The sequence below is a fragment of the Suricata suricatta genome, chromosome 16 (assembly GCF_006229205.1).
Source record: "Suricata suricatta isolate VVHF042 chromosome 16, meerkat_22Aug2017_6uvM2_HiC, whole genome shotgun sequence".
Taxonomy (NCBI): Eukaryota; Metazoa; Chordata; class Mammalia; order Carnivora; family Herpestidae; genus Suricata; species Suricata suricatta.
This window is the reverse complement of record NC_043715.1, coordinates 40793807-40819093: the sequence shown is the minus strand read 5'-3', so window position 1 is coordinate 40819093 and position 25287 is coordinate 40793807. Positions and strand designations below refer to the sequence as shown.

The 25287-nt window shown below is 49.5% G+C and overlaps 1 protein-coding gene and 1 pseudogene across 1 annotated transcript in view; both read right to left on the bottom strand.

The window, feature by feature from the left end:
- Positions 1-682: 682 nt before the first annotated feature.
- LOC115279754 lies at positions 683-5059 on the bottom strand (annotated as a pseudogene).
- A 2643-nt stretch (positions 5060-7702) lies between these two features.
- WTIP (WT1 interacting protein) overlaps positions 7703-25287 on the bottom strand; it is a 21266-nt gene continuing 3681 nt past the window's right edge. Inside the window, exons 3-9 of the mRNA XM_029924264.1 lie at positions 22468-22569; positions 13716-13783; positions 13521-13583; positions 13226-13356; positions 12414-12465; positions 11668-11736; positions 7703-8952 (exon numbers count right to left, since the gene is read on the bottom strand). Coding sequence (XP_029780124.1) covers positions 8812-8952; positions 11668-11736; positions 12414-12465; positions 13226-13356; positions 13521-13583; positions 13716-13783; positions 22468-22569 — 626 coding nt within the window. The 3' untranslated portion in view covers positions 7703-8811. The remainder of the gene's footprint in view (positions 8953-11667; positions 11737-12413; positions 12466-13225; positions 13357-13520; positions 13584-13715; positions 13784-22467; positions 22570-25287) is intronic.

The following is a 25287-nucleotide window of genomic DNA, read 5'->3' as shown; positions in this document are numbered from 1 at the left end:
CTCAAAGGCAAGAGAAATTAAAGCAAAACTGAACCCTTGGGACTTCATCAAGATAAAAAGCTTCTGCAAGGCAAAGGAAACAATCAAGAAAACTAATAGGCAACCGACAGAATGGGAAAAGATAGTTGCAAATGACATAACACCATTTTTCACAGTTAGAACAATCCTAAAATTTGTATGAAACCACAAATGTTTGCAAATAGCCAAAGCAATCTTGAAAAAGAAAAGCAAAACTGGGGGTGTCATGATCCTGAACTTGAAGCTATATTACAAAGTTGTAGTCATCAAGACAGTATGGGACTGGGACAAAAACAGACACATTGATCAATAGGACAGAATAGAAAACCCAGAAATGGACCCACAGCTATATGGTCAAATAATCTTTGACAAAGTGGGAAAGAACATCTAATGGGAAAAAAGACAGTCTCTCCAACAGATGGTGTTGGGGAAATTGGACAGCAACATGCAGAAGAATGAAACCGGATCACTTTCTTACATCATACACAAAAGTAAATTCAAAATGGATTCAAGAACTGGTGTGGTTGGGTGGCTTAGTTGGTTAAGCATTCGAGTCTTGATCTCAGCTCAGGTCTGGAGCTCAGGGTCATGAGTTCAGGCCCCATGTTGGGCTCCACTCTGGGCATGGAGCTACTTTTTTAAAAATGACCTAAATGTGCGATAGAAAATCATCAAAATCCTAGAGGAGAACACAGGGAGCAACATCTCTGACATTGGCCAGAGCAACTTCTTACCAGATATGAGACCACATTTCCTCCTGATGAAGACATAGGGAAGGGTCTTGCCTCAGCCTGAGAAGGATGGGGAAGAGAGACAAACAAGACCACACGAGGGAGGCTCAAAGCAGCACCAAGGGGTGAGGTGAACCCCTGCAGCACAAGAGGAAGGGAAGAGATACAGAATGGCCTTGAGATTCAGGGAAGGACTTGCACAGAAGGCTGGTCAGAGAACCTTGGCCCTGAAGATCCAAATCCCACATGGACATGGTCTTGGGAGTGATGGGCAGAAAGCCCACAGCTGGGTCAGTGGTCTCTTCTCAGGAGGGAGCTGAGCTAAGTCCGGAACACTGCTGTGACCTTACAACCAAACTAATGTCTGCCTGAAACCATAAAAGCAGGAGCCTAGAGGTCTTCACACATCGTACCTCATCTCTGCGTCATGTGTCCTTCCCCCATCAAGTGGTCCCAGGTGTACAGTGACAGGTTTCATGGACACAGGGTATGCCCATGCATGCAAGTCTCACATCATTGCTTGAAGTGACAGACACTGTCCCACATAGGGACCCATGTATCATCAAACTGCAGAAATCCCTTATCCTACTTATGCTTACCTAAGTTGTAACAGTAACTCATTCTTTTCAGACTGCAACAAGTATTTTATTACAAATAATCAAACCTCTCCATAGTGTCTCAAAGAGTAACAAACACAATTTCACGGCTTTAACAGAGCAGAATGAGCATTCATACATGGCCATACATGTCAGGGTTTACCTCTGGAAATTGTTGTTCAATATTTTAAAATAAAGTGGCCTTGTGGGTTTATTCTTTTCTAGTATTGTAAACATATGCCTTTTAATATTATCTGAATTTAATTGAAAAGATGTCTTGTTGCAAACCAAACAAAATGTAAAGCTTCTGAGGCAGGCATCTCTCTCAGGGAAAGAAGGAAGTCTTGTTATGAAACTATTCCCAAGCAAGACCCAACTTAAAATCTGCCAGCATAATCTTAAGAACTTTGGTCCACTGTTCATCTGGGTTAAACCCGTTTTCAATGGAATGGGAGCCACACTGCCTCCTGGGTCTTCAATCTTGCCTTCCTGTGAGGAAGACAAAAAATGTTTCTCACCCATTCTCAACCTCTCCTTTGAACTGTTGCACACGGCCCCAGAAAGCCACCATCACATGGTCTAACTTGTCCCACGGTAGTACAATGGCAACTGCTTACATCTGTCCCTCAAAGGCTTCAGATAGGAGTGGTTTTCACAGGGAGCTAGTCGATACCTCCGAAACTTCAGACCCATCTTACTGGCCAGGTGCACAGCAACAATGCCTTCCGGCCCCAGGCAGCATTGACCTCATTCCATGACACGGGGACACTGGGCAGGTGACCCATTTTGAAAGTTCTAATTGTGCCAAATTATCCTCTGTGCCAGAGATGAAAGTTTTCACTGAAGAAACTGGTTTTCTTCAGCTTGCCCAGCTGTACCTGGGCCTAAGGCATTTGGTTTTCTACATTCTTCACCTCATTGTCCAGTTCTGGCTATTGTTCACATTCTATGTGTCCTCTATGGTACTGAACTTCCTCGGGATCCAGTCTCAGCTTCAGCCTGGACATTCTCAAGCTTTTCTACCTTTTTTCTACCTGTTCAGTCTGTCTTGTTTGGCTCTGTCTGTAGCTGTTCAGTCATCCTCATTCGTTTGCTCAAAGATCTTCAACATTTGCAGCTGTGACACTCATTTTCAGTGACACCGAGCTTAGTGTCCAGCTGGTCTAAAAGAGAATCTGTGCAACCCTCACACAGCGGCGATCCACATCTCTCTGGCCCGACAGGAGGTCAGAATGGCCCCGAGTACTCAGTCTCTGGCTAATGTTCTCCACAGCACCACCACTGAATACCTCCCCAATTAGAGTGAAGCTGTTGACATCTTCTGTAGACATCATCATGGCTGGAAGGATGAATCCAAGAGACATGCCATCCTGGTGATGTCCAATAAATGAATCTTTCCTGAGTTAGCCCCTTCCCCCAGGGTCTCTCCTGGTTTCACTTGGGCTGGAGCAAATAATGGAGCTCCTGGATGGTGATGCAATCCAGTTTCAGGGCCTGGCTACAGCACGGACGCCCAAAGCTGGCCTGCGTGGTGCTGCTGGGCATCTTCAACCCCTCCACCGTTCAGGACTTGGAGCCACCACCCTGGACAGTCTACCAGAGGGGCACCATGGCCTCCAGAACTGCTGCCACCCAGTCTTCAGGGACTCCCCATCCAGCAAACAGTAACTTTTACTGAGCATTTATTATGTGCCTGCCAGTGTTCTCAGTGCTTTATATGTATTGGTTGATTCACTTAACCAACATTCACCAGTACCTTAGTACTTTAGGAGCCAGAGGCTGGGCAAGGGACTGGACACAGCTGTGACTACTGCAGTCACAGACCCTGTCCCCATGGAGAGTGGGGTCTGGTGGGCAAGACAACCCTGAGAGCGCCCATGTGGGGTGTGTGTGCTCTCACAGACATGGGCAGGGAGCGTCAGCCAGGCCTTTGCATACTGAAAGAATTCTCCCTGCGGTACGTTCCCTTCACATGTGCACCTCGTCCCAATATACTTGAAAGAGCTGACTACTCTTGATAATTCTTCTTCCTTCCCTCCTCTCATCTCTGTGGGCTCTGATCTACTTTTCCCCCATTGCTGAACTGCAATGACTTCATTCAAGGTCAGGGTGATCTCCATCTTTCCAAAGTCCCTGATGCAGACCCTGCCTTTCTGTCTCAGTCCTTTTTCTACAAGCTTCTCTGATGCCACCTTAATCCACCTTCATCCCAGCCAGCCCGCCTCCACCCACCCACCTTGCTGAGAGTTAGATACAGGAGCACCTCCGGGCATTTTCTTGGGCCCTCTCCCTTTCCTGTCTCACCCTCTTTCCATATGACCTCACCCACGATTTTGAACACCTCCCTATCTCCAGCCCTGACTTCCTCTTTGAGCTCTGAACTTAAATATCCAACTGTCTCCTCCACATAATGGGCGTCTCCATATGGCAAAGCAGAATTTTTATTTTACCTTCCCACACAGAACCCTTTCTACCATATCTTTCCACTCCACAGAAGGGATCATAGATTTATCCATCCAAAAGCTAGTGAGTTATTCTTTTTGTTTTTCCAGTAAGACCAAATATAACAGTCTTTAAATGTATATACTTTTTAAGAAGAGTGAGCCTGGGTGGCTTAATTGGGAGAGCATGCAACTCTTGATATTGGAGTTGTGAATTCAACCGCATGTTGGGTGTAGAGATTACTCAAAAACAAAACCTTTATGAGATAAAATAAATAAATAAAAAAGAGGGTGAAGGAAGGAGACAGGGAGGAAGAGAGGCAAGGAAGGCCCGCCTCACAGTTAAATGCGATCTTCCCCCCTGACCCAGAGCAATGAGATGCCCCCCTCTTCCCCCAGGGCTCCTGTGGTTTTCCTCCAGGACCCTGTGGTCTCTCACTCACATGCGTGGCTGCTGACCCCCACACACAACTGCCTCTGCCTCCCACTCTGCCTGGCACCGGCCTGGTCAATCTGTCTCCTGGCAGACACAGACTTCTCCGATTCCCACAGGCACTCCTCTTTGGCAGTGGGCCTCCCTCTACTCCCCACAATACCTGTCACCCCAGCAGAGGAAGGCTGTCTCCCCATGGTCATGGAAGACCATGTTGTGGGGATGGTGGGAGATAGCTGAGCTGAGCTGGGCAGGCTGAGATGCAAAGCCCCCATCTGGCTACAAGGACAGCTCCTGGTTGATATCTACACCAGGCAAAGGACGAGGTGAAGAGGCATTGCTGGCGCAGGTGGGAAAGGGTGTTTCCAAAACAATTTGGGATGGAAGGGGGATGAGTAAACACTGGGCTGGTGAAATGCCTATCCTGGGCTCAAGCCCCACCCAGAAGGTCCACAAGGCTGACTGTGGCTAGGGACACTGATGGCCCAGGCACCGTTCACAAAGAAGTGAGCCAGCTGCATCACACAGGTGCCAGGGACAGGTGCATGGCTGGTAACTTCAGGCAAGTGGGCAGGGCAGGTGTGTGTGACATGCAGGTCCACCTGCATAGCAGATGTGGGGAGGGCGTGCACTGGTGTGGGACAACAGGAATGACACAGACAGGTGAGTATGTGACAAGCACACCAACACCACTGCTGGGCACTTCCCTGCCAAGTACCGGATGTTTCATGGCCACCGGCTCTCCAGCTCCATGCCTAACCCCTCCCAGGTCCCATAAACGCTGTCACAACTGCCCACCTCTTCCAGATCCTCCAGAGCAAACCCACAGAAGGCAGTCATGTTCACCTGCAGCTCAGCGTGCTCTCATCTGTTTCTTGACCAGAGAGGGGCAAGAAGTGCTGACCGGGAGGGGTCAGCACCGTCCCCTGGCACTGTAGGACCATGAAAGCACCCCATGCCCATAACCCACTCCCAGAACCCTCCAAGGGCCCACCCTCCCAGACACACACACACACACACACACACACACACACACACACACACACACACGCCTATGGTCAATTACAGGCAGTAGACCTTTTCTGTTTGTGGGCCAGGCCTCCGTAAGGTCTGAGGCCAAGAGCCTGTCCAAATCACCTGGCTCTGGAGACACCACGCCTTGTAGGAAGTGGTGAGGAAAAGACACCAGGTTCTGTTGCCCTCACTCAATTAACCCAACCTTCCTCCCTCTCTCTCTCTCTCTCTCCCACACACTCTCTCTCTCTCCCCCTCTTGCTCACTCTGTCTCTCAATATCCTTTTCAATCTCTCTCCCCCCACCATTCTCTCACTCAACCTCTGTCATACACTCTCTCTCTCCAACACTCTGGATCAATCTCTCATGCTCTCATTCACTCACTCACATACAATGTCTTTCTCAGTATCTCGTGGATTCTCTCTCTCTCTCTCTCTCTCTCACACACACACACACACACACACACACACACACACACACATACACACACACGGCAATGGACCTAGCACTCAAAGGTCTGTGCCTCTAGGCACGAGTACTGAACCGAGGCCCTAGCACAAAGGCACAGATGGGAATGAACTGCTGCCCGGGACACACCCACACACGTGATATGCAGGGTGTATAGTATTTGTGTAAACTCCTATTCTTGGCCCTTTATATCCCACCTGTGGCTCTTTCTTTGGGCAATTAAGGCTGAACTTGGACTTGCAAACCAGTGGGGTTTTGGGGTCCTGAGTTGAGGCCCTAAAGGCCAGGGCAGGGTCTGGCTTGGGCACTGTGGAGACAAGAGGAAACAATGCAGACATACCTGGCCTGGAGAGCTCACCAATCTAAGGAGGAGACAGACTGCAGTATGATACATAAAAATACAGCAGTGACCAAAGGCACCATTAGTGTCACCAGGAGCCAACATCAGGGGAGATATCCTAGGGACAGGTGGGTCTGGCCTCCAGGGTTGGAGGGTCATGAGCAATCTACCTAGCTCAAAGTTTGTCTCTCACACTGCTTCCTCAGTCTCAACAACCATCAGGTCAGTGTAGCTCCTGAAAATGGACTGGAAGATGCTGCTTTTGGAAAACGAGGGACCCCAAATTCTACATGTTCAGTGAAGTGTAACAACTGGAAGCCTGATGTATTCCTGGAGCTGAGGTCTGAAGGATTTAACCAGGAAGTAAGGCATTGAGCAGGGAGTGGATCGTGGCAAAGGGAAGTGCATGTGCAATGTCCCTGTGGCAAGAGGGCTAGTGGCAGTCACTGGTCCTGACAGAGGCAATACAGAGCCCTGGTGCCCAGAGAAAAGGGGCAAAGTGTGGCCAGGAATGAGGCCACTGTCCCCCAGGGTCATACATTCCTTTGCGTCTTTCAACAAAGTATGACACATGAACTCGAAGTATGGCCCCACACGGTGATGACTTGACCCAGCTGCATAAGGGAAGTATGGCGACAGGCCGGGGCAGGTGTGGAAAGCAGTGCTGACTTCCTTGGCTGGGAGCTCAGGGGCCAGGTCCACTGCACACAAAAAGGAGAAGAGAAAGGCCGAGTTTGCAAAAAAGGCCAAGGGCAAAGTAGCGTTGGCATCCGAAGTGAAAAAGAGGGCAATGAGAAGAAAACCTTGTAAAACTGGCTAGCAAGCAAAGCAGCCCAACTCAAGAGGAAGAGAAAGCCAGAAACAGCCTCTCATTCCTGAAGTGCAATCTCTCTTGCCCCGTTGGGATCAACTCCTCCAAAAACCCACCCTGATCCTGTTGAAGTCCCCTTCTCAGAAAACATACACTTCCCCATCTCAGACCACCTCGACATTCAAATAAGTACTTGGTTAACAAACACTAAACCTGCCATGTACTTGCTTCCTCAGCCCACCAGGGGGGCTCCCAGCTCCAGGCCTCTGTCCAGCTGGCCCCTAAAGGCAGCCACTCCCTCTCCTATGAATCCCAAGGGGCAATCAGGGACAACTTCTGGTCACTACACACTTGTTTTTCCTGCTGATGTTTCTACAAGCAAAATGACCCACATCCAGAAGTTAGAGGGGAAGGGAGGGCAAGAGCAGCTGCCAAGAGGACTTAAGTCAGAATATTCCATTGGTGGGACGCCTGGATAGCTCAGCTGATTGTGTCAGATTCTTGATTTCAGCTCATGTCCTGATCGCACCATTGGTGGGATCAACGCCCCGCGTCAGGCTATGTGATGACAGTGCAGAGCCTGCTTGGGATTCTCACTCTCCCTCTCCTTGCTCACGCTCTCTCTCTCTCTCAAAATAAATAAACATTAAAAAAAATTCCATTGATGGCGCATCATGATTGGGGTCTCTTACGCAGGAGTCACGCACAGTTGCAAATCCAACACACGCCATCACTGAGAAGTCCCAGCTGCCCAGTGCTAGTGTGCTTGTCAGAGAAAGAAAATTAATCTACATTCCCCCAAACCACATTAGGTCACTGCTCTTCAGACACTGACACATAAAACCCCACATCATTCCGAAGTCGGAAAAGCAAACACATATTTTTGAGACTTTGGAGGGATTTATACAAAAATAGTAGAAATTACATTTTTACCACCCGAAAACTAGCTATATGATTTCCAAATGGGACATTTGTGAGTTGCTTGTAGTTTTTCTAAGAAATAACAACCGTGGGCCAAGTTTTTAGAAGAAAAACTATATTCTTTTAAAGAAAATGAAAATATTCTCAAAGAAAAAACTTAATTTAAGTCAAATCATACGCTTTTGTCGTGGAGCCCGATACACAGTGCTTTCCTTCAACGGGTGACCTCCCTGTCACGCGGACAGGGCGCCCTCTCGTGGTCTCTCTCGACCGAGCCCTGTGGCTGGAAATTTTGCATGAGAAGGTTCTTTTCCCAAGGTTGAAGGGTGGCGAGCGGAGGGGGGGAGCAGACCCCAACCCAAGAGGAAGGGATGAGGGGGGTGGGATTGTGGCTGAAAACACCCTTGGAATGCTGGAAGGCCCCACTCCACAAGGGTGTCATTCGTCACCCCCTCCTGCGACCCCGCCCGAACCGGACACCTTCCCACCCACCAAAGGCGCTCGTGAGACACGCAAACACGTGTGCCCTCTGCCAACCCCTACCCGCCAGACCACCCCTGCCCCGAGAAGCGATCTCAGACGGGGCCCCTTTTGAACAGGGAAACTGGCTCGCGCCCGAGGAGGAGGAAGGCGGTGGCGTCCTCACCCGGTGCCCCACGGCGGTCAGGGAGCCCGCCCGAGGCCGCGGGGCGCAGCAGCCCCGGAACTCAAGGCCGGCGTCGGGGGAGAGGGGGCCGGGGCCGGGGCCGGGCGGGGCCCCCGAAGGAAGGAAGCGGCCAGAGGAGGCACAGACGGTGAATAAATAGAAGCAGCTTCGCCGCGGGGCCGGCCCATCGGAAAGCCAGCTCCGGGGCACGCGGGTGGGGGTGGGGCGGAAGCGCGGCAGCCGCACCCCGTGCGGGACCCAGAGCCCGTCGCCCAGGTCGCCGTCCCGCCCGGGGGTGCCCTCTCTCTCTCTCTCACTCACACACTCACTCACACACTCTCAGACACACACGCACGCGCGCACGCGGCTGCAGCGCGGGCTCCCTTCCCAGCTCAGAGCTCCGTGACGTGCACCGTGGGGGAGGGGAGGGGGCCGGGCCCGAGGCGCCGCAGGTGGCAGCGGCGGCACAGCAGGTGGCCGTCCAGGGGGTAGCAGCGGCGTCCATCCTCCCCGCTCAGCTGCAGCCCGCAGTCCTAGGGAAGAACACAGCCCCAGCCCCCAAGTGAGCGAGCGGGGCTCGGGAGGGCGCCTGAGGGGATGGGCGGGGCGGACCTGCGGGGCCCAGTGCAGCTTCCAAAGGACTTGGGCTTTGACCCGGGGCGTTGTGTGTGGGTTGGGGGGTGGGGTTGGAGCCCAGCTTCGGCCACACCCAACTGGAGACGCCTCCTAGATTGCCAAAGGACCCCAGCCAGGAATCTGCGGGAGGGCTGGGAGGTGCGTGGGGGCATCGGCACAGGAATGTGATGGCTTTCAACAACTACCGGCCCATTTCGTCTCGCCCGGAGCGCAGACCACTAGGAAAGCAGCGGTCCGACAGCTGCGCCGAAGAGGCTCCCACAGGACGCGGGAAGAGGAAGACCTGAGCCAGAGGGATGTGAGGGGGAAATAAACGTGAGGAAACCCAAAAATGGACGGCTCTAAGGGCACAGTGAAGCGTCAGGCCACTGAGAGGTCAGGGTAGTGACAAGGAAGAAGTGTCTCCTGCATCCTGCTGCATAGTGGCCACTGGGGACATGGAGGGAGAGGTTCGAATACCTGACCCCAGCACCTTGAGGTGAAGGAGAAAAACTGGAGACATCTGGTAAACAAAGTGTTTACCACTTTACCACTGCAGTATGGTTTAGAGGCTAATTTTCTCAGTTTAACAAGTTGTGTGATTCTTTTTTGACCTCTGAAGACAACTGGCAGGAAGCGAGAAGGGCGGCATGGAGAATGTGCCCTCTGACACTGGGGCAAGGCCAACCGGACAACGTCTTACTTCCTTTGCCCACCCCACCCCCGCCCCAAGGAGAACCCTTTGGTTACACCTCACCACATCCCGGGCTGAACTACTGCTTTGACCCTTGTTCCCCAAAGGCCCTGAGACCAACACCTGCCCCGCCCACCCAAGTCCTGTCCCAGGAATCCTCCCGGCCCTGCCACAGCCCGGTGACTGAGCCCTGCTACTAAGCACCACACACGGGAGGGGGGCTGAGCCAGAGCACCTGGACACCTTTGCTCCTGGCCAGTGAGCTCTCTGGGGACAGCAGCCCCGAGGCTCTGGCTATGCATCGCCGGAAGCTTGACTTGTTCCGAGGCTCTCTGCCACAACCGTCCTGTGCTCAGGGGTCCGAAGGGAATGCCTCAGTCCCCAGGACAGCAGACAGGATGCCTCGTTACTCTCAGAGGAGAAACCATAGCCCTCTGTAGGCCATGCCTGCGCCCCGCTCCGCCTTCCCTGATCCGCCAGTGGGATTCTGAGTCCCACTAGGCCACCTGCCCAACCAAGGCCACAGACCCTTGATTCCTATTGAAGATTTCTCATTGACATTCCCTCCTGCTTTTCACTGGGACCCTAAACTCAGCACGCTTTTCTCATTTCTTCTCCGACCTCTCTGTTCACTCATTCTTGGCCTCCTCATATGGCTGCTCTGCCCAACCCCAAATGTTGGTGTCCCTTAGTCTATCCTGAGCCCCCACTCCTCTCCTACAGCTCTCCCCGAAAGATTTCATTCACTCCCCTGGCTTCACGTACGTGCCCATGATGGAAATCTAGGCTTCTGGCCAGGATAGTAACCAGGATTGGATTTCCCATCCTACCTTTAACAATGAAAAACCAGGTTAAAGATATAAAACATTGATTCTCAGACCCCAGACAACACACAAGGTGGGTCAGTGACCTCTGAGAGAAGGGAACCTAGAGGTGAGCCTCACAACGGCTCCAAGTTACTACCAGAAGGGATTGTCCAGGCTGCCCAACGAGGGGCCCATGCGGTCTTCTTGAATGGAGAATTTGGGGAGGCCAAGGCAGTTAAAAAGCATCAGGAAGGAAAGAGCTATATGTGCCGATGACTCCCAAGTTCCTATACCTGCAGCTCGAGGCTCTGAACTCCAGCATGTCTAGTTGCCACCGTGGACATGTCCAGCCAGGTGTCCCAGTGCCCACAGTGAGAGCATCTATCCCCTCCAAGTCTCACCCTCGCTCTTTCCTGGGATCCTACTGGACACCTCCCAATCCCCAAACAGCCACATCTAGTCACTGGCTGAATCCAGTCCCTTTTACTGCCTGACCTTCGTGCAACTCAAGTTACCACCCTGACCCAGGGCCAAGCTCCCCAGAGAACCCCAGCCACCATCCTTCTTCCTCTGTGCATTCTCTTAAATCCGCAGGCCATCATGTCTCCACTGCCCTCAGGATGAGCCCGTACTCCTCAGCTCATGCACCTTATGTCCCCAGCTCCTGCCAACCGCTCCAGTGGCACAAAACACCACACTCACCTTCACAGCTAAGCACACTCTGCGTCCACAGCCTGGAAGTGCCTTTCTTACTGCATCCTTGGCTAACTTAGTCATTTTTCAAATCGTAGCTTGAGTGTCACCTCCTCCAAAAAGCCTCCCCTGATTCTCCAAGGCCTCCTCTATGCTCTGACAAGACAACCACCTGAGTGCTCATCACTGCCACTGGAGTAGAGACTCTTTTATTTTTATTCTCTGTACCTCTCCAGCAGCCCACACACTGTCAATCCTCAGGAAATACTTGAAGGAATGGGAAACGGGCTGAGAACATATCTTGGGGAGGGCCCCCTGGGGAGGGCAGGGAGAATGGGAGCCTCAACAAGGAGGTGGGCCCAGAGAACACCTAGAGAAAAAGAGACCCTCGTGGAGGGGGCCGCACCAGCCCCCAGCCCCGCAGGAGGGCCCAGGCTCACCTCACAGTGGTAACACTCCACGTGGTAGTCTCTGTCCATGGACACCACACGGATGGTTGTCTCACAGCCCTGGAGGAAGAGATGGGGGTTTGTACACGCTTGTGTGGAGTGCACACACCTACACAACGTGGTCCTGTCATGACAGGTGTGCATTCATGCCCACGTGAGCACTGACTTTGGTGCTTCCGTGGGCGGAACAGCATTAGCAGGTGCACAGGAATGGACATCTTCCCGCAGCCACCCCCAACCATGCACACACGTATCCATGAGAGCCGTCCCACGGGTGTCAGTGTGCGGATATGTGTTCTCCTTGGTTTTTGCAGGCAGGAAAGACCATGGCCAGTCCAGCCTCCCCAGGCACGCCAGCTTGGGGCAGAACCAGCACGTGTGGGAGACCCAATGCCAAGAGACCTGCACCACCCAGGGGTGTCTCCTGCAGAGACTGCATCCTTCTCTGTCTACTCTCCCCACCCCCACGCCACCTCAGCCTACAGAGGTAACAGACCCAGGGAGCGATCCTTACATCCATGGGCAATGGGACTGAGGGCCACCATTTCTAACTCATGCAGGGACACATGGATCCTGTGTGCATGGGCACAGCACAACCCTCAGCCCCAAGGGATTCGGGGCAGGAGCATCTGCATCCCTCTCACAGGGGCCCAAGACCTGGGGCCAACCTGGGGCAGAACCAGGCAGAGGCCAGGCTGGGCCAGACACCAGATCATCTCCAGGTGAGTGGTGCCTACCTGTGCAGGGAGGATAGGACGGGCACAGGAGGCACATTTTGGTGCAAAAACCCTGGAGGAATAAAAACCAGAAGTGACAAGCTGAGTATCCAGCAAAGGCAGACTCACCCACAGTATACCTATGACATGGCCCAAGTGTCAGACCCCTTTCCTTGTATGGACACACTGGCACAGGAGCAGCCTCTCTGGTGCCTTCTTGGCCTTTTAATTGGTTCCTCAATTCACTTCCACCCCATCACCTGCTCCAGGATGGCTCTGTTTCTCCCTACCCTCTCCCTGCCGCCTAACGTCCACCCCAGCTGAGACCCCTGCAAAGCCCGGTTCCACGCTGAGCACCAGAGATCTATGCAGGGCACCAACCCCATGCAAGGCTGGAGCACAGGACCAGAGCTCTGAGGGCTGGGCCACAGCCACAGTGGGGGAGAATGGACTGGCTGCTCACATGATACCAGACAGGCAGGGGAGGGACTCTGCAGACTCGCAAGCCCCACCGCAGGCAGAAGAGGCCTAGCCTGCCCCTGGGAGCACAGGACAGAGGTGGGGTGGGGCAGCCAGGAGAGCCCCCACCACTAGCAGGAGGGGAGCATGCACGGAAAGGCGGGGAGAGAAGAGAGTTGGCTGGTGGCTAAATCACACAAAAGAGGGTTTAAGGCAGAGATCCGTGCTTTGCCCCCCACAAAGCACACAAGGGGAGGCTGGAAGTGAAACGGCCAAGAATGGAGAACACAGACAGGCAGGCTGAAAAAATGCCTCCTGGGGAGACAGGAGAAAGAGCAGGAGTCATAGCCGGCCCCACAGCACTGGCCACTCACGTGTGATAGTCTCTGACACAGTAGATGTTGTTCTCCACGTCCACAGTGAAGGGTACCCCATCCAGGCACTCGTTACACACTGAGCACCGGAAGCAGCCTGGGTGGTAGGACTTCCCGAGGGCCTGCAGGATCTGGGGGTGGGAGGCACTGCAGGGTCAGTGCAGACAGAAGGCTCAGCACAGCCCCCAGAAGAGGCTCTGGCTCTGAGCCCTCGGCAGGTCTGCAACAGGTGAGAGGGTGGGTCCTAAGACCACCCATGTCAGAGGGGCTCCAGGAGGCTGGGGGAGGGTCTCACCATCTCCATGATGAGGTGTCCGCACACACTACACTTGTCGGCTGTTTGCTGGAACCCAGAGTACTGAGAGGAGACAAAGCATCCAGGATGTTATGTGACAAAGGGGCACTCGCCGCCCAACCAGCACCTGCCTCCTGGGCCCAGGTTTCCGTGTGCAGCAGGAGGGGCACCGCCCAGGGCCCAGCTCTGACTCACCAGGAAGTCCTCCTGGCAGTACACTTTCTCCCCCACGTTGTAGAATGCCTTCCCTCGAAGTCGTCTCCCTGCAAGGACGAGGATCAAGAAGGGGGTCCTGGGGCCGCTGGGACCTGGGGAGTGGGGGGGGCCTGCTTCCAGGCCTCAAGACTCTCCTCCAACAGGTGGAAAGGAGATTATGGGCAAGTTTTAACATTTCCCTTTCATATTAGGCTACCACTGTTATAATGACAAATATTTTTAAAAGATTAAACAAGGGCACCTCAGTGGCTCAGTCGGTTAAGCGTCTTACTTCAACATAGGTCATGATCTCATGGTTTGTGAGTTCGAGCCCCACATCAGGCTCTGTGCTGACAGCCTGGAGCCTGGAGCCTGCTTCAGATTCTGTGTGTCCCTCTCTCTCTGCCCCTCTCCTCTGAAAAATGAATAAACGCTCTGTCTGTCTGTCTCTCTCTCTCTCTCTCTCTCTCTCTGAAAAATGAATAAACCTTAAAAAAATTTGTTTAATGTTCTTATTTTTGAGAGAGAGAAAAAGACAGAGTGTGAATGAGGGAGAAGCAGAGAGAGATGGAGACACAGAATCCAAAACAGGCTCCAGGCTCTGAGCTGTCAGCACAAAACCTGATGCAGGGCTCAAACCCACGAACCGTGAGATCATGACCTGAGTCAAAGTTGGACGCTTAACCGACTGAGCCACCCAGGCACCCCAAAGTAACACTATCTTTTAATTAGGATGTGTAGAAAATCAAAAGGAATCTACCAAAAAAAAAAAAAAAAAAAAAACGAACACACAAACCCTACTAGTACTAATAATGAGTTTAGCAAGGTTGAAGGACAGGTGGTCAGAATATGAAAATCAAATATATTTTTATATTCTGGTAACAAATCATAGGAAAATGAACTTAAAACTTTTTAAACTGCATTTAGAATAGCATCCAAAAAAATCACCCTGTAAAATACTAAGGGATAAACTTAATAAAATATATGTCTGACCCTCTCTCTGCCAAACCAAACTTTGCTGAGAGAAATTTCAGAAGACCCACATAAATACAGCGACAAACCATTGCTGGAAGACAGCTCTCTGTCAGGTGTCTCACATTTCTGCACGTCTTACAGAGGACTGGCAGCTTTCTTTCTGAATTACCTTCCCGAGGACATCTGTGGACCAAACCACTTACAAAACAGAGATTGTGGGGCGTGTGGGTGGCTCCATCGGGTAAGCATCCAACTTCGGCTCAGGTCATGATCTCACAGTTCATGGGTTCAAGCCCTGCATCAGGCTCTGTGATGACAGCTAGCTCAGAGCCCGGAGCCTGCTTCTGATTCTGTGTGTCCCTCTCTCTCCACCCCTCCCCTGCTCATGATCTGTCCCTCTCTGTCTCTCAAAAATAAATAAATGTTAAAATAAATAAATAAAAATAAAAAAACAGAAACTTAAAGCTTCTAGAAGAAAACATAGGAGACTATCTTCATGACTTAAAGGGGGACCAAGAACTCTAGGTTACAAAACGAGAACCATAAAACAGAAAAAATTACATATTAAGTTTCAACAAAATTTGAAATTTATTGGAAAAGTATATCACTGGGGCACCTGGCTGGCTCACCCAGAAGAACATGCAACTCTTGATCTCAGGGTCATGAGTTCAAACCCCCCCTTAGATATAGAGATTACTAAAAGAAAATAAGTAAATAAATGTAATTAAAAATATTATTCATCCTATGAGAAAATAGTCACAAAACATGCATCCCAAAAAGAACTTGTACTCAGAATATATACATATATCTTCACAACTAAATAATTTAAGACAAGTAACTCTCAATTCAAAAGCTGAACAAAAAAAAAAAAAAAGCTGAACAAAAGACCTGAACAGACTTCATAAAAGAAGATATAAATGGTCAAGAAGTAGACAAAAAGATGTTTAACCTTATTAGTCATCTGGGAAATGCAAATTAAAACCATGAGACATCACTTCACACCCATTAGAATGGCTAAAATTAAAAAGGCTAGAATATCAATTGTTGGCAAACATGCAGCAGAACCCAACATTGCTAGTGGGAGTATAAAATAGCGCAACCCGTGTGGAAAACAGCTTGGCAGTCTCTTATGATGTTAAACATACACTTAGCCTATGACCCAGAAATTCCACTCCTTGCAATCTACCCAAGAGACATGAAAACATTTGTCCACAAATGACCTGTACAAGAATGTTCACAACACAATCTATTATCTGTCAATAGTTACACATATCAACAAACTGGTATGTTCATACAAGAAAATCCTGCCCAGCAATAAAAAGGAGTGAGCTACTAATACACAGCTTTAAAAAAAGATGCTTAACAACAACAGATCAGCCACAAAATAGTATATATTTGACTTCATGTATATGAAGTTCTACAACAGACAAAACTAATCTATGGTGGTGGAAATCAGAACGCTGTGGGGGGGCGTCTGGGTGGCTCAGTCGGTGAAGCATCCATCTTTGACTCAGGTCATGGTTTCGTGGTCCATGAGTTCATGCCCTGCAACAGGCTCTGTGCTGACAGCTCAGAGCCTGGAGCCTGCTTTGATTCTGTGTCTCCCTCTCTCTCTGCCCCTACCCCGCTCATGCTCTGTCTCTCTCTTTCTCTCAAAAATAAACAAACATTAAAAAAAGGAAAAAGAGGGTCTCCTGGGTGGCTCAGTTGGTTAAGCGTCCGGCCTCGGCTCAGGTCATGATCTCATGGTTCGTGGGTTCGACAGATAGATAGCTCAGAGCCTGAAGCCTGCTTCAGATTCTGTGTCTCCCTCTCTCTCTGACCCTCCCCTGCTCGCACTGTTTTATTTCATAAATAAAAGACATTAAAAAAAGTTTTCGAAAAAGAAATTAGAGCATTGGTTGGGCAAGTGTGATGGGATACACAGGGCATCAACTAAAAAAAGGCGAGATGCAAGTTTCTAGGGTGTTGACATTTTTCTTTGATAGGGGTTTGACTTATATAAATATATACATGTATCCAAAGCCTCTGAACTATCTATTTACGATATGTTTGCTGTAGCATCTGTAAACTGAAGTCAGTTCCAAAAAAAAAAAAAACCAAAGAGAAACATAGAACATCTTGTGCTCGGGTAAAGAAGTGCTCAAAGAATGAGCACACAGCTCAAAGGGACTTCCTCTGGCCAAATTTGTGCAGTGAAAAGAATAATGACTAAATCTCAATGCACTACATGAATAAAAGTCCACAAGCACATAAAAATACTCATAAAAGAAAAACTTTTGCCCCTACTCAAGTTTAAAACTTTCCTTACTAAAGTTTTAAGTGTCCAACTTTGGCTCTGATCATGATCTCATGGTTCATGGGTTCAAGCCCCACATCGGGCTCTGTGCTGACAGCTTGGAGCCTGGAGCCTGCTTCAAGTTCTGGGTCTCCCTCTCTCTCTGCCCCTCCCCTGCTTGCACTCTGACTCTCTCTCTCAAAAATAAACATTGAAAATAAATAATAAATAAATAAATAAATGAAACATACCTTCAACACAGACATCAACAAATTCACAGACTGACTTCAAAAATTCTACAGTTTTTATATCAAAAATTATAAAACCATGTGAAGAAACAAGACCAAGAGTGATGAGAAACAATAAACAATTGAAGTGGGACATCAGATATGGGGATTATTGGACACAATACAGAACACGAATATTTAATATGCTTACAAAATAGAAACAGACGTCCAAACATGAGATTACAAAGACTTCTTGGACATTAAAAACCATAACTGAAAACAAATTAAAAAAGGTAAATCGGAGTTTACTATGACTTTCTTTTCATCAGAAGACATCATTAAGAAAGTAATGAAGCAAGACCAGGCTAGGAAAAGAATTTATAGATAGAACTTGTATCCAAGATGTACACAGAACTCTCACAAACCAATTTTTAAAAAGTCAAACCACCCAACCTAAAAATGGGCAAAAGACTTCAAGAGGCATTTTTACAAATAAAAGCATTCAAATGGCCCACAGAGACATTAAAAGGTGTAGGAGTCTTCACTACTCATCAGAGAAATTCAAATTCAACTCTCATTACTAGGAACGCCGGGGGAGGCTCAGTCGCTTAAGCATCCCTCTCCTGATTTCAGCTCAGGTCACGATCTCCCCATTCGTGGGACTGAACCCCGCCTCAGGCTCTGTGCTGGCAGCACGGGGCCTGCTTGGGATTCTCTCTCTCTCTCTCTCTCTCTCTCTCTCTCTCTCTCTCTGTCTGCTCCTCCCTGCTGGGGCAGGCGTGCATGAGCACACACACATTCTCTCTTTCTCTCTCTCAAAATAAATAAACTTTAAAAAATAATAAAAAAATAAGTAAAATCTCATTAATGTCCCATGCCGCCCCCACTAGAATGAAGACTGACAATGCTGCAAGCTGGTGGGAAGGAGGAAAAACTGGATTCTAATACTTTGCCACTGGGAGAATAAACTGCTTCATCGACTCTTCTAAACTACTTAGCAGCATACATTGAAGCAACACAGATGCTACTCTAGGACCCAGAAATTCCACTGTTAGAAAAACAAATACAAATGTCCATCGATGGATACAGACGCACTACTCATAAAAGTTTTATTTGTAATCACCAAACTATGGAAACAGCTCAAAACTCCTGTGCCAATGACTGGGAAAGGGCATCAGGGACTCTTAAAGGGTGATGGAAATATTCTACCCTTTGACCTGGCTGGTGAGTACATAGGCATGTAGACATGTACAAATGTATCAAGTTGGAATACACTCATGATTAGTGTGTTTTAGATGTTTTGTGTATTTTCAATCTTGATTAAAAAAAAAAAAGGAAAAGCATTATCAAAAATATTGAGGCAGATTTGAAAAGAGAAACAAAAAGAACTTCTAGAAGTTAAAAATCCGATCACTGAAATGAAAAACACACTGAAAGAGTTCAGTAGGAGATTAAACACAGTTGAAGAGAAAATGAATGATCTGGATTCTAGCTTCCAGAAGACAGATCTGAGGAGATTAAACAGAATGGGAGACAGAGAAGCGCATAATATAAGGGAGAGGTTGAGAGACACACTAGAATGAGAAAACCTAATATTTGTAATTTGAATTCTAGAAGTAAATAACAGAGAGAATGAGAGAGAAGCAATTTTTGAAAATAAAATAGCTGAGATTTTCCCCAAGTTGGAAGTCAAAATGAATCCCAAGCAGGACAAATAAATGAAAAACCCACAGACACACACATCAGAGACAAATTATAAAAGAATACTTTAAATTATCTGTCCTTTTTCCTAATTGATATGTGACAGTATTTTAAGTATTCTGGAAAATAATCCTCAGAACTTATGTATGTGGCAGTATATGGTTTGTTTTACCAAGTGCTTCATGGGGTCTTTTAATGAAGAGGGGTGGGTTGTTGTTTTTTTAATGTTTATTTTTTAAAGAGAGAGTGCGTGAGCTGGGGAAGGCCAGAGAGAGAGAAGCCCAAGCAGGCTCCCCACCGTCAGCATGAAGCCTACTGAGGGGCTCGAACCCACAAACCATGGGATCACGACCTGAGCTGAAGTCAAGAGTCAGACGCTTAACAGAGCGAACCACCCAGGCACCCTAAAATCTTTTTTTAATGTTTATTTATTTAAAAATTTTTTAATTAAAAAAATTTTTTAAATTTATTTTTGAGAGACAGAGACAGCGTGAGCAGGGGAGGGGCAGAGAGAGAGGGAGACACAGAACCAGAAGCAGCTCCAGGCTCCGAGCTGTCAGCACAGAGCCCCACGCCGGCTCGAATCCATGAACCGTGAGATCGTGACCGGAGTTGAAGCCGGACGCTTAACTGACTTGACCACCCAGGCGCCCCATAAAAATAAAATCTTTTAAAAAGAGAAAATGCTAGGGGCGCCTGGGTGGCTCAGTCAGTTAAGCATCTGACTTCAGCTCAGGTCATGATCTCATGGTTTGTGGGTTCGAGCCCCGCGTCGGACTCTCTGCTGACAGCTCAGAGCCTGGAGCCTACTCAGATTCTGTGTCTCCCTCTCTCTCTGCTCCTCCCCCGCTTGCTCTCTGCTCTATCTCTCAAAATAAAATAAAGATATTTTAAAATTTTTTGAAAAAAAGAAAATGCTGAGTGAAAATTGTTTCAAATTTGGAAATCTACTCACAAACTCTAAAGTAAGTGTGAGGGTAGAAGAAAGACATTTTAGACATAGCAGAATTCAGAACACTGGCCTCCCACATGCCCTTTCTTAGATGTCTTGTAGACACTGCTTCACAGCTTTGATTCCTCCCTTCTCCTCCAGGTTGTGTTCCGTATCCAGCCTTACCTCAGCCAGCCTGCTGCGTTCAAGGGAAACCTGAATCGGTTCCCATTATCCATGGGCAGGCTTCATCAGTATAAAGATAATTCCTCTTCCCTTATTTTTTTTTTATTTTTTTTATGTTTTGTTATTTATTTTTGAGAGACAGAGACAGTGTGAGGAGGGGAGGGTCAGAGAGGGAGACACAGAATCCAAAGCAGGCTCCAGGCTCTGAGCTGTCAGCACAGAGCCTGATGCGGGGCTCAAACCCACAAACCGTGAGGTCATGACCTGAGCCGAAGCCTGACGCTCAAATGACTAAGCCACCCAGGCGCCCCTCTTCTTCCCTTATTATGACATTGGTTCAGAGACTCAGGCAAGTCAGTCAATCATAGCATTGCCCACCACCAAAGAAACTGATTCAGGAACAGATGTTTGAGATGCTCTGGCCAAATGACATACAAGGAGATATACGCCAGGTGCTTTGTGGAAAAGAGGTCTCCAAAAACATGACCTGAAGAGATGCCTCCCTCTTCCTCCAGACTAGTGGTGTGCCAATCAGGTCTCAAGCTGCCTCAGACATTTCACCACCATAAGAGAAGCTGCCCAAACCCAAGGAAGAAGCCAAACCCAAGGGAAACCCAGCCAAGCTATTCATAGGGCCTGAGCCACTAGATCAATCCCAGCCTGAAGCCAGCCCTATCTCAGGGCTCCCAGTTCATGGAGCCAAAAAATATGCTTAGAGTTAAGCCTCCTCAGCAGTGTCTCTGTTATCTGCAGCTAAAAGCCGCCAGGAGCTAGTGGATTCAATGCAGGGCACACACATGCGAAGGCGCAGAATGAGCACTCCACAAGGGTCCAGAGGGCAACGAACTCAGCCTAAGGAGAGGTGAGAACCTCCCAACAGAAACTCCGTAGGAAGCCTGATATAATGGAGCCTCTGGGGAGGCGGGAAGTGAGGATATATAAACCAATACAGAGGGCGGGCAGGGGAGGTTAAAAAAAAAAGACTGCAAGAAAAATACAAGACTATCGGACAAAAAGGAGGTATGATCCTCGCTCTGCAGAGGAGTTTTAAACAGTCAAGGAAACACAAACCTGGTTTACTGACTTAACCACAGTTTACAATAAAAGTACACTGAGGGGCACCTACGTGGCTCAGTCAGTTGAGTGGCCGACTTCGGCTCAGGTCGTGATCTCACAGTTCGTGAGTTTGAGCCCCACATGGGGCTCTATGCTGACAGCTCAGAGCCTGGAGCCTGCTTCGGATTCTGGGTCTCCCTCTCTCTTCGACCCTCCCCCACTCGTGCTTTGTCTCACTCTGTCTCAAAAACAAATAAACATTTTAAAAAGGATTTTATTTTTAGGGTGCCTGCGTGGCTCACTTGTTTAAGTGGCCGACTTAGCTCAGCTCATGATCTCACAGTCTGTGGGTTCAAGCCCCATGTCAGGTTGTGTGCTGACAGCTCAGAGCCTGGAGCCTGCTTCGGATTCTGGGTCTCCCTCAATCTCTGCTCCTCCCCCATGCATGGTGTGTGTGTGTGTGTGTGTGTGTGTGTGTGTGTGTGTGTGTGTGTGTCTCAAAAATAATAAATAAATGTTAAAAAAAAAAAAAGAAAGTACACTGAGAAAACAGGAGGGAAGAGGAAAGGGCGGTGACAGAGCCTGTTCCTCATCTGTCATAGCAGAAGTGTCAGTCAGTCTAAAAGTGCTGCATCAAGAAACTGCAGTGTATGCCTGTTATGATAAGGAGGCGTCTACTAGAAAAAATTGCTAAAAAATCCCAAGCAGGTGTGACTGGGGAATGGGACCAGGAGTGGAAAGATGAGTGGTATGTTGCTACTGCAAAAAAGAGCTTGCCAGGACTATTTGACTTAATACAGTGTGTGTATTACGCTTCTATAGAATAAAACATTAACATATTTAGTAAAAACTAATTAAAGATATTTGCTTAGGGGCAAAGCCTGAAGAAACAGTAGTAGAAGAATCAAGAGTGCAGATTTATTAGGTCGGTTGGATAATAGTTACTTTTTTCTTTACATAACTTTGTCCAGGTTAAATTATAACATGTATAGCTTACTCCGTATGTAAACCTGCAAGAGAAACCAAACTGCAGGGAAAAAGAAAGAACAGCCCCACACCCAGGCAGGCAGAAAGCACGGCACTAGCTCCATGCGCCCCACGAACGCAGCCAGGAGACATCAGTGCCCTGCACAGGACAGACGCCCCAAAGCTGGGGGAGGGCCATCCTTTCCCTGTGGCTACCAAAGGCCCTGGTTCCCCACACACCTCCCTCCCCAGGGCCCAGGAGATCTTCCAAGAGGGTGTGGGCCTCCCAAACAGGCCAGGCCGAGGAGGAAAGGGGCTATAATTCAGCCTCCTCCACACTCCAGCCTGGGCCAGAGCTGGGTGGTCCATCGGCTTGGGACATGGGTGCAAGGGAGTCCGTGGTGCAGGAGGGCCGGGGAAGAGGTTACCTACCGCAGGAGTTGCAGGTGAAGCAATCTGTGTGATACAGGCTCCCCATTGCCTGGCATGCCTGCCTTGCCCCATAGATGCCAAGCCCGCACTTGATGCAAATGCCTATGGGAGAGAGGCAGGAGAGAGCCCAGCTTAGCGCCGGGACTGTCCTAATGCTGCCTGACCCTTGGCGAACGGACTTCCCGAGCCCCCCCGTTACAAATGGCTAACGTGGCGATAATAAGGGTACCCTGGGGTTTGCTGGTGTTGTCTGAGGATTCAGAGGTAAAAATGACCTCTGTGACCAGGCACAGAGTCCTTGCCATCAAAATATTAAGGACACGCGAGGGCACCTCGGTGGCTCAGTCAGGTGAGGGTCCAACTCCTGATTTTGGCTCAGGTCATAGTCTCACAGTTCATGGGTTCAAGCCCTGCATTAGGGTCTATGCTGATCTGTTGCAGATTCTGTCTCCCTCTCTGTGCCCCTCCCCTGCTTCCTCTCTATCTCTCTCAAAATAAATAAAAATAAACGTAAAAAAATATATTAACGGCATGTTTATACTAGAAAGTCATTCTGGGCCCCTTCACCGGTGACCTGCTCTTGGACTGAGGGGAAATCCTTCCTGTGGTCTGTGAAGCAGAGAGAATAAAAACCACGCAGGCACGACCAGGGCAGCGCCGCTGCCCCACCCTAGCTGTGCTCTCCTCATCTGGGCCGCACATCAGCCTTGCTGGCCTGCTACATGCCCCACAGCATGCACAGGATGGGGTGCCGAGCAAGCAAGGGAGGGGTGGTAAGGAAAAGGGTGACCAGCAACGCCAGGGGGAAGCCAGACACTGGTCCCTCCTGGAGACCAGGAACGTGGGCGGCCAGCCCAGCCGTCCCTCCCTCTCAGTCACCCGGGATCTCCTGTGCCCCACAGGGCATGAAGACAGGCTCCACTGGCCCTCAGGACCCGAAATCTTCTGGCAGCTCCAGGACATGCTCCCTCACCCTCTCCCTCTCAATTTCTACCATCTCTCTCCCTCTCTCTCTCTCTCTCTCTCTCTCTCTCTCTCTCTCTCGCTAATGTTTAAACATGGTTGAGCCTTTCCCCCATCAGCACCACCCCGCCAAGTCAGGAAAGAAAGCTGAGTCCACACTCAGCATCTCCTCACTGTGCACATCTCCAGGCTTCCCATCCTGAACCTGCTAGACATGGGACCAGCTCTTCCTCTTCCATTTCCAGACTGTTCCCCACACCTGGCTTTCTGGCTCGTCCCCCTTCCCAGCTTTGTTGGGTACTCCCTGCTCTGTCCTGGGCCTCCCATGCCTCAATTTCCCCAGGGGAGGGAGGGCCAGCTCAGATGCCCTTAAAACCAGGCAGGAAAGTAAAGGTGGCTGGTGGGGACCCAGAATGGAGAACGGAGAACAGCGATTACCCCATACTGAACCTAATCATCAGCTTACATGTTCTGAAGAAGCAGAAGGCCAACATGCCTGCAAGCCTCCACAAGTGGCCATCCCGTGTCTCCCCGGGCGGTCCCACCTGCTGCAATGGCTCACCCTTGCCAAGGGTTCCTGGCACACTGCCCCAGGCCACACCTCTCTCCTGAGTCACTGACCAACTCCCAGATGGCCCCAGACTGCTGCAAGTCCAGGACAGAGCTATGGATTTCCCGCAAAACTACTCTTGCCTGGGCGTTCCTGCTCAGGAGCCGGCACCTGTGCGTAGCTAGGTTTCAGGGAGCACCCAGGTCTACCCTCCTTGTCACTTCCAACTCTGAAACTCAGCTCCTCCGTTCCCTAATTTTGACTTCATTCCCCCCCACCTCACTCCCACTGGCCTGATTCAAAGTCATCAATTCTCATCCCAAAGGCTGTTTCAAGAGGCATCCCAGCCTGGCCCCCAGTAATCCAACCCAAGTCTGCAGCTAGACTTCCCTGCAGCAAGTGAAAAGGACCCACCCCCTCACCCTTACTCTTGTGCATCAAGTCTGAAAACCTGACCTTGTCACTTTCTTAAGTTACCAGAATCCGCAGTGAAGGGTAAACACCAGTTGTCGGTGGGAGGCAGGAGGAGAGGCTATGACCTATGACCTTGTATGATTAGTTTTTGGTTCTGTTTGCTTTTTTGTCTAAGTATGTGCTTTCATCTATTTAATAAAAAGACACTAACGAAGGAGAACCAGGAGCCTGGAGTACCCACAAAATTCAGGGAGTACAGTGTTTCAAAGAGAGTGGATTCCACCTGTGGGATTTAACACTGAAACCAGACCTCCGAGGCCTGGCAGCACCCGCTGCACCGGGCGTCACCAGGGTGCAGCAAGAGCTGGCTTAGGCCCGTGAGGGGAGACTGACGGCTGAGCGGAGATTGGAGGCGGGTGAGCAAGGGCAATGCCAACCAGACACTGGGATTCGAAGAGGGGAGCACACCACTGAGGCTTTGTGACCATGAGGTGCGAATTTGCTTTTTCCTTGCCTTTTTTTTTTAAGTGAAAGACCCTTTCATTGAAGACATATTTATAACCAAAGAAAAAGGACTGGTGGAAAGAGGAAAGCTGAAGATTGGAGGAGGTGGGGGTTGGAGATGGAATGATCCTGATCCTCAGAGCTACACATGGATTTGATACCCTGGGGGTAAATAACAGGCAGCCTGCAATTGCTGACCTCTGTTTTCTCAGCAAAGCAGAAAGCAAGCTCAGGGACCAGAGGGAACAGGAAGATTATTGGGGGAATATAAGAGGGAACTGACTGAGGCTTAGGGCGACGGGAGGCGCCCAGAAGATCACAGAGGTTCGAGACCACCAACCCATCACTTACTGGTATAGCAGCAAAAAAAAAAAAAAAAAAAAAAAAAA